At 47.1% G+C, this 9,852-nt stretch overlaps 1 protein-coding gene across 1 annotated transcript; it reads left to right on the forward strand.

Annotated features, from left to right (window-relative positions):
* Positions 1–5: 5 nt before the first annotated feature.
* Positions 6–9,276, forward strand: LOC119520092 (immunity-related GTPase family M protein-like). Its single transcript, XM_037817848.1, has 2 exons — positions 6–532; positions 5,947–9,276. The coding sequence occupies exons 1-2, from the start codon at positions 530–532 to the stop codon at positions 7,159–7,161; spliced, it is 1,218 nt and encodes a 405-aa protein (XP_037673776.1). The 5' UTR covers positions 6–529; the 3' UTR covers positions 7,162–9,276.
* The last annotated feature ends 576 nt before the right edge of the window (positions 9,277–9,852 follow it).

A 9,852-nucleotide genomic window follows, 5' to 3' on the forward strand; every position in this document is an offset into this window, starting at 1 on the left:
CAGTCACTGCACGTTCTGACACTGCGCTCAGGAGTTTGGCACCGAGTCAGCCTGTGCGCAGAGGCAGGGGCTCCGCGGGAGCCTGCTGCAGTCCCCTCCTATTGGAAGGAGAGCTCCAGACGTTGCCGCGCCCCCTTGTCCAGAACTGGGTTGATTTCCAGGAACAGAAACTGAAAGCTGCACTGGCCTGGGTCGCTAACCCTGGAGGTCCCTCCAGTGCGCGCAGAGCAGCGAGCGGGAGCAGCCAGCAGGAGCAGCGCTGCAGACCCTGCACGGGAAGGAAATCCCAAGGATCGGACTCTGCTTTTCCAGCAATTCTCCTGGTCTCTCTCGACTCTTCCAGGACAACCGCACCCCCTCCACAACTCTCCACCACCTTCCTGAGCAAACCGGGCTTGCATTCCGGTTGTGGACAGGTGGTCCCAAAGTGAACCGCCTCTGCCTGGGGGGACAGCGAGCCTTCCCTAGGAAGGGGGTGACGCCGGGAGTCCCCTGTCGTCCGATTAGGGTCGCCTTCTGCTTCAAAGAAATGGTGAGTGAGAGGGCTCTCAGGATGGCAGCTGGGCTACTACCCATGTCACTGTGAAGACGTCCAAGGGCAGAGCCCTGCCTGCAAGGACGGGAGACCTGGGGGTCTGGCTCATCTCATTTCCGTGGGGAGTTCAGAGCAGGCCCCCTCTCTAATATCCTCCAGGGACCTAGATAGCACTCGGTTACTTCTGCTGCTCCAAACCCTCCCAACCGCCCAGTGTGGGAAGTAGAGTCTCTCTCATCTGTATGCTCCTGGCATTAGGGGATTTCTGGTGGGTGTCAAGGGAAAGCTGCACCAGACAGTGCCCCACGGGGAAGGATGACTTTATTCAGGAACTGCTATGGCAGGGGAGAGAGAGCAGGACTCAAGCCCCTGGAGACAAAGGACAGAAAGCCTTTTGAGGGCTGGGAGCGGGTTGGAGGGACGCACTGGAGGACAGTGAGGGGGGACGATCACAGCGGTGGGTAAGTGACTATTTAATGAGGTTGCACTTAGGACAGTTTGGTCCCCAGTGTTTTCCTTGGTGGTAATAGGCCGCCTGGAGTCTGTAAGGGCTGGGAGAGAGGAGGGGGGAGGTAGGGAACTACCCATTTAGGAGCCTCTCAGGCTAGCGTAAGGGTTGGGGTGAGAGGGAGGAGACGGGAAGTTCGGGGGCAAGACTGATGTGTAGAATGGTTAGGATCTGAAGTTGTTTTCCTTCCTTTTTTTTCCTGCAGTGCGAGTTGTTTTTCTTTGCAGTCCCACAGCTGCTTGATTGGCTTCAAGGCAGCCAGGATGGGGAGGGAGCAGGAAGGTGTGCAAACAGTAAGGTTGGCAGCTTGGTCAAGAGAAAGTAGAACAGGCTACATCAGGAATCAAATTTAGAGCAGTCAGGCAAGATGAAAGAATCTTATATTCTCTTAGATTGTAAGCCACAGTCTCTTGATTTTCAGCATGGAGATGGTCTCCAGGATCAGAAATAGCCTTGGGCAATGTCTCAGATAGCCTGGAATTGTGAGTCCCTCAGTCTCCCAGCTGGACCACCCAGGGAACAGGACATGGGGATGTGTTTTCAGGATATGTTCCACCGAACAATTTGTCCTTCTCAGAGCTAATGTTGATCTGCGTTGGAGAAACTCTGCCTATTGCGTGGCTCCAAATCATTTCTTTATAGATGATGTTAATGAGGGGAGGGGGCTGTTCCACCACTTTCCCATAATATACTCTCTCTAGCACCAAGCCCACTGATCACGTGAAAATTTGTCACACTTTCCTGGAATAAATCAGCACACTGAATTTCCTTCAACCTTTTCTGCTGGTGATCAACCAGGGAACGAGACTAGGACTTTAGTCCATGTTGGATCCTGTCTCAAGAAGGTCTCTGATGCCCCAGGTTCCACATCTGTTTGCAGGCTGGGCCCCAATTCTCCCTGAGTCCTTGTGGCTGGGACTTGGGGTAGTTAGTTGTGCACTAACAATGTAGAACCCTGTGTAGGGAATCTGTTAGACTATGTTCTTCATTCTGCATGTCTTAGGTCATGAAGTCTATTTAATATTTTATGAGGGGCTTCTTTTTTTACTATATAGGTAAGGGGTGAAATGGAATGGAATGTGCATGGTGTGGCGTAGCATAGCATAGAATAGAATAGATTAGAATAGAAGGTATCAGTGTAGAGTGGTTCATGGCAAATTGTTTTAGATGTGTGCATGTGTCTCAGTGTGAGCATGTACACAGAAGCACGAGTGAGGGTGTGTGGGTTTATGCACATGTGTCAGCACGTGTGGGGTGTGTATGTGCACTTAAAGTGTGAAACAGGCCAGCCAGATCAGCTAGGAGCAGAGAATCGTCTTCTTTGAATCAGTCCCTAAGACTTGGTTACTTAGGACCCCTGGAACAGCCAGATTGTTGTGATGAAATAAAGATCAAATGTTCAGTCACTGCCTTGAATGAGAGCAGAAACGTTGAGAAGCCATCTGCCTTTTTCCCCCAAGACAGGACCATTAACACAGGCCTAATGGAGACCCAGCCAAGCTCAATTAAGTCAATTGCAGTATTAATTTGCCTTTGTGTTCTCAGGCATGATGAGCTCAGTTAAGTTTTGAACAGGGACAGACCATCAGCAGGGAAATTTAGAGGCTTTTGCTGCTAGCCTGGTCTCTGCCTGGTTATCAAATATTTACTTAAAACTATGAAGAACTAGAACTAAGTTAACACTTATTACTGTGTGAGTAACAGTCCTTGTGGGGCTTGCAGCCTATTTGAAAGACTGTTTTTAACAAGATGTCTCAGAGAACAAGTCAAGGTGATGTGGCTCCACACAGTGGGTTGTTGTCCGATTTAGACAAATCAGGGAGAAAGTTCCTGGGGCTTCTGTCCTCTTACTCTCCTTTCTGACTGGCCTGGCCCCATGGGAATCGAGGACAAGAACAGTAAACCTTCCGTAGCCCCAAAGAAGGGGAAATTGTCAATGGAAATGAATTCATAGCTTGCTTCATAGGCAGGAGAAGACTGTGCTGGCAGCCTGGTCAGTGAGCCTGGTTTTCACAAAGAGATTATTTCCCTGGTGTCTGAGCAGCTCGTGAGGCTCTGCGTAGACCTCCATGTTCCTTGGGTCAACATCAGCCAATGGACCAGCACTTTTTTTGGGGAAGGGGCCACAATAGGACTTGAAGAAACCTAGAAGGAGCCAGGAGCCATCGACCAATACTGTCCACCCCTTCCTTTCCCACCAGGCTTAGCCTCATGAACAAATCATACAGTGCACTCAGTGCAGCAAAGACGTTGTTTTTACCCTGACACCACAGAATCCTTCCAGCTGGTCAACCCTCCCATTCCAGAAACCTGCCCAGCCTGGACCCAGCACAGGGCACGTTCTCCTCACGTCCAGCCAGCACTGCCCCCTCGTGCAGCACCCACTACCACACTGTTCATCCCCTGACCTCTCTCAGTGCAGACTCCACTCACCTTCAGGCAGGGGACACTGTCCTTGTTGCTCTGGTGAGATGAGCCTTTCACAGGCTCCGGGTGGAGGACTTTGAAGACTTACTGTGGGCACAGCTCAGGGATTTGTGATTCTGATGCAGACAGTATCATATCCTTACCGTTCTCTTGTCTCACTCTGAACTCCTGGCATCGCCCTGATGATTTCATTACTCATATCCATTTGTTAATGGGTTAAATCCCTACCACTGATTCCAAAAATGGAAATACTTTGTGATCATTTCCCTTACAATTGCAAATCAGTGAGTTTTCTTTAATGTCGGGTGGGAGGTGACAGAAGACAGTGGCTTCCATTCTCTCCGCAAATTAAGGAAGGGACATCCAGGGTGGGGGAAATGACACGTGATGGAAATAACTGGATCGAGATGTCCCAGGGGAAGCACCTGAGCATCCTGCAAGAGGGAGCACATGGGGCTGGAGATTCCACATTAAGCAAGATTGTCCTCCTATCACCCAGACAAACACAGAATCACACTTCTGGGATCAAATCTTGGATCCCTCACTCATCAGCTTTGTAATTTTGGGCTTGTTTCTTATCTGTAAGACTCTTATTCTTCCTCAACTATCAGGAAATGTGAGAAGCAGGGATACTGGTAATTTCCATTATATTTGCTAATCAGTGAATTTTCTTTAACATGGGGTGAGTGTGGGAAGTGGAGGGCAACAGGCTGCACCACCAGTGACTGTGAAACTTGTCCCACAGACTGGACATCAGCCTTCCAGGTTAAAAAGCTGGGCAATTCCGTTAGGACAGAGTCTCCAGAAGCTTCTTAAGAAGACATGGGTGGGTTTGACAGGTGACCCCACTCAGAACAGACAGGGCTGTGGGACGGCTCCTGGGAACCCAATAGCTGAACTTAATTAAAAAATGTATTCATGCACATAGATCAGAGTAGGGGATTTTAAAGAGAAAATATCACAGCAGTCACTGGTAACTTGTGTGATTGTGAAAATCCATCAGCCTGCCACAACCTGAAGTAGCATCCACCAGGTCATCCAAACTAATTGTCTTTCCTAATCCTGCCTCACAAAGAGCTTTAAATCACATTAGGGGGAGTCAATGAACAAGAGAAAACTACATTCACAAAGAACTTGAATACTTACATTAATAATAATAATAAAAAATAATGTGCAAATATGAGCGCTCACTTAACAATAAATGGGAGATTACTTGGAAGGCTTGTGTGATTGAGATGCTGAAGGACATAAAGATCAGGCATTTGCTAGGTATGGCAGTCAGTGGTGAAATATATCTAAAATTTTCATTAAAAATGTATTGAAACAATGCACAACCATGAACAACTGTGAACACTTTGAAGGACTGTATGCTATGGGAATATATCTCAAAATTGCATTTAAAAATGTATTGAAAAAAAGAAAAAGCACTTTCTACAATATTGATTAAAATATTTAAAAATACTCCTGACTCAGAAAGAAAAACCCACTGAGGAATTTTAGGAAATCGGAAATAAAATTCTTCTGTATGGGAAGCTCGCGCAAGCACACCCCTGACCCGCAGTGCGTTTCACACGGGCGTCCTGCTCGTCCAGGTGGGTTGGGTGAGGGGACAGGTGCTCGCCCAGCTCACGGCTCAGGGATGGACCGACCTTCTGCCGCTCGAGTCCACTGGTGTCCCGGGTCCTGCTTTTGGGGCTGACTGAGGGCGCAGCAGCCGCAGAGCATTCCTCAAGGGCTCCCCCACAACCCGCAAGAACGTGCACATCTCTCAAGGAACACTTTTGCTACTCTCTTACGTTTCTTACTACTTTATTGAGATACAGTTCACACACCCCACATGTAAAGTGTAAAATTCAGTGGTGTTTAGGTTATTCATACAGTTATGCAACCGTCAACACAATCAAATCTAGAACATTTCATTACCTGGGAAAGATACTGTTACTCTTTTACCATTGCCAGCCCCAGGCAGACACTAACCCACTTTCTCTCTCTATGGATTTGATTATTCTGGACCTTTCCTATAAATGGAATGTAGTCCTTTGTGGTTGGCTTCATACACTTAGCATATTTTTTTCAAAATTCATCCATGTTGTAGCATGTATCAGTCCTTCATCCTTTTTATTGCCAAGCAACATTCCATTGTATGGATACATCATATTTTATTTACTCATTGGTCAGCTGACTGAGAGGTTGTTTCCACTTTTGGCTATTGTGGATAAGTCTGTTATGAACATTTAGGGTGCAAGGGTTTTTGTGAACACATGTTTGCATTTGGGTATTTACTAGGAATAGAAATTCTGGGTCACATGGTAACTGTCTAAACATCTGAGGAACTGTCAAACTGTTTTCCAAAGGCTTGCATGGTTTCACAGCCAATGTCTTTGCTGTCGGCATGGTTGTGGGTACTAAGTGAGACTCCTCCACGCCGGCCTGTGTACTTGACCATCCTAATGCTCTGCTGTTGCTCCTTCCCCAGGCTACCCCACTGCTCACAGACATGGAAGAGTCCCCAGTGTCCCCTCACACTCCGTTATCTGCATCCTTCCCCTCTGTTGTGCGGTACCATTCGGGCTGCAGCGTTCCAGCTGAGGCAGAGGCGTTGAGCATTGAGAAGGCCTGGGCAGCTGGGAAGTGGCCAGAGGTGATCTCTGTGGTCAGGGAGACTGTGAAGACAGTGTCCTGCACACCTGTGAACATCGCAGTCACGGGGGACTCTGGCAATGGCATGTCCTCCTTCATCAACGCACTGCGGGGCATCGGGCACGAGGAGGAGGCCTCAGCTCCCACTGGGGTGGTGAGAACCACCCTCACTCGTGCCTCCTACTCATCCTCCCATTTTCCAAATGTGCTGCTGTGGGACCTGCCCGGCACAGGGGCTACCACCCAAAGCTTGGAGAATTATCAGCAGGAAATGCAGTTCAGCCTGTATGATCTCTTCATCGTTATCACATCTGAAGAGTTCAGCATGAATCACATCAGGCTTGCCAAGGCCATTGAGTGCATGGGAAAGAAGTTCTATGTGGTGTGGACCAAGCTGGACAGGGACCTCAATACGAGTGCCCCCAGGGAGGGAGAGCTCCAGCAGAATATCCGAGGACATATCCTGGAAAATCTCCAGAAGGAGCGGGTGTGCGAACCCCCCATATTCCTGGTTTCCAGCCTTGAGCCTTCATTGCACGACTTCCCACAACTTACGGAAACATTGCAGAAGGACGTCTCCCACATCAGGTGTGATGGCCCACTACAGAACCTGTTCCATGTCTGTGAGAAGATCATTAATGACAAAATGACCTCCCTGCAGGAGAAAGTAGGCACACAGTCTTTCCAGGACACCCTTGGCATCAGGAATGCAGATGATTTGGAGGAGTGTCTGAAAGCCTGTCACTGGCACTTCGGTGTGGATGATGAATCTCTCCAGCAGTTGGCGATGAGAATGGGGAGAGCTGTTGTAGAGTACAAGGCCATCATGAAGTCCCAGGATCTGCAGATTCTCAGCAAAGGGGACTGGAAACTAACTTGCATGAGTTGGGCATTCGTTCAGGCATTCCTCAGCTTTCTTAGCTCCATTCCACTTTTGGGTGACCCTGTCATCCGCTATTTCAGACGAATTAAACACAAACGCTTCATTGCTGTAGTTGCCGAGGACACCAGGACCATCCTGAAGCAAGTCCTGGAAGATTCCATCATCTGAGGAGGAACATGTCAGCAGGTGGCTTCTTGGTGGAAGTCAGGTCCTCTGAGGTCCTCTTGTGAGCACCGTGTTCCTTCTGCCCTCTCAGTCAGAGAGATCCACACTTCTACTGCCACGTGTTCTAACTTCCTTGAGATTGATGGTTAATGACTTGCTCATTTTGTTCCCACCTCACCAAGCACCATAGTTTCTTTTCTTAGCATTTATTTGATTTTACTAACTAAATTAGCCAGGATCCAAATATGGGATGAAAGATGTTTTTGTTTTTACAGTGGACATATATCCTAGTGCTGTCATGCACTTATTATTTAAGGAGGACATCATTCCTCTTCATTTGAGGACCCTTGGTTTCCCCCTTAGTCCTTCGCCTTTCATGTCTGATTCCCATTTCCTGGGCCTCCAGAGACACTTTTGGTGTCAGGGGCAGAACACCGTGTGGGGAAGGCTGTATGGGGAGTGTGTCTGTAGCTGTTCTTTGAGAAGCATTGTGTGATGCTGTCAGGGTACCAAGTCCGATCTGGCTGCCTGTAAAGTCCTGTCCTTATCCTCTCCTCAGCAGATGCCAGAAACCATCTGTATCCAAACAAGGACATGGCAGATGGGCTCATTCTTATAGGTAGTAGCCAGTTATTGCAAAGAAGAGCAAAGCTCACTATTCCTGCCCTTTGTACCAAACAGTGGCCCACCAGAGTTGATTCCAGCCCTGTCTCCTTCCATACACACCTTCATGGTGGACCTGGATTTCTCACAGGAACCCCCAACTTGGGTGGTCCAAACCTTCCCTAGGCACCCCATTCCATGCTCTGTGCCCCGTATATATATACACACACTAACTCTTCTATGTTTTAAAGAGCTTTCCTCTTCTCTCTTCTCTCTCAGTTCATTCATCTACCCAGTTATCTAAGAGGAAAAGTTGGGTGTTCTCCTAGGGTGTCCTTTAGCCTCATTCCCACATGCAATAGATGGCCAAGTGCTGGCAATTCAACCTCCTTAACATATTGCAGATTCACCTCCCCCCCCCTCACTACTTCTCAGCTGAACCCTGGACTCACTTCTTGCTTCCAAGCTCACAAATCTCCTTCTCTACTCCAACATCACCTCCTGTCTATCCAGGTTTCACACTGTTACTTCCAGCAGTAGCACACGACTTGCAGTTTACTTATATAAACAAGACTCTTTTATGCTTTTGGATCCTTGTTCAAAATCCTCTCCCTTACTCATCTGTGTAGCCCCAGCACCTGGCAGAGTGCCCAGGGCAGAATAAGCTCCAGGTAAATGTTTCTCAGATGCTCCCAACCATTCTGCCTGCACTGAGGAAGATGGAGCAAAAGCTGGATGGCAGTACTTCTACATCTATATTTGGTAAGAAATTAAAAACGAGAACCTTCCCAGGAGAACTGCAGTTAGGAGGATCATGTATAGGAGTTACATTGTGGAGTTATGTTGGTTAATAACGGGAGAGAGAGACCCCAAGTCAAATGGTATTTTTGAGGAAAAACATGCAAGATTGAAAATCACTGCTCACACGTGCTTAAAACTTCACGGTACAGACTCAGGTTCTATTTTAATGCAGTACTGAAGATTAAGTTAGGAAGAACCTGTATATTCTGGCCCTAGAAAACAGTTGAGTAAGGATTCCCAGCTGAGGTGGAGCTCAGGTGTGCAAAGCTCTGCTTTAAGTATCGATTTATAGTGGCTCTTTCTCTTGTAGAGATAATTACTGCTCCTAATAAAAGTTTACAAGAAAAGGACAGGGAAGATTTTGTCATCTACACCTTATCTTACCAAGGCATTTCTAAGTCATCTCTCAACTCTATAACCTGTAATCTTGTTTAGTCACACTTGTAGTAAGTAGTACTCCTTTGATTATGTTTGTTAAGAAAAGTGTGTTTATTCACTTAAAATTTTCTGCCATGTGTGTTGTAGGAAATTCAATTTGATCACTGGCATCGAGGAAATCAGCCCACTGTCTATAAGATCACTGCTGTATAGTTAACCCAACCCGTATGAACTCTATGCAATTTCTCCTGCTTATCAGAAATCATCTGACTATGTATCTAGACAGTCTCCTTACTGGAGACACATATGAAAAATAAAAATGGTTTTCATGGCATATTTTAAAAAATAAAAGTTGTAGTTTCATTCTCCCACAACCAGAAGCGTCATATCTGTCTTTCACACCATGGGAATCCTTCAGTCCCCACCACATCACCCTCCCACCCCTGAATCACACCCCAGCGGCCCCATCACCTTTACTCTGTGCAGGAAGAATTCACCCAGGTGGGCAGTGCAATCTCAACTCAGTAGACATCTCTGCTAGACCAGTGGATAAAGATTTGGCCCATCTTCAGGCTTGTCCATACAGGGGAGAGTTTATCAGAGCTGATCATAAGCATTCACTGGGATAGACAGTGAAGTTAACATTGAATTCAGGTGAACTAAAAGAGGTTTAGTGAGGGAGTTAAGAATCCTAATATTATACTAGAGTTGGTCCCAACATGGCCTTGCTGTGTGACCTTGGGAAAATCAGTTAACTTCCCCCATGTCTCAGTTTCCCAATCCATAAAATGGGCATAATAACATGACCTGCTGTATAGGGTAACCACCCAGATCCAATAATGTGAGGACTAAATCATTTAAGTCATGTAAAGCACTTCGAATAGGGCCTGGCATATAATTCCGTAAATGGTA

Source organism: Choloepus didactylus, chromosome 24, assembly GCF_015220235.1.
Source record: "Choloepus didactylus isolate mChoDid1 chromosome 24, mChoDid1.pri, whole genome shotgun sequence".
Taxonomy (NCBI): Eukaryota; Metazoa; Chordata; class Mammalia; order Pilosa; family Megalonychidae; genus Choloepus; species Choloepus didactylus.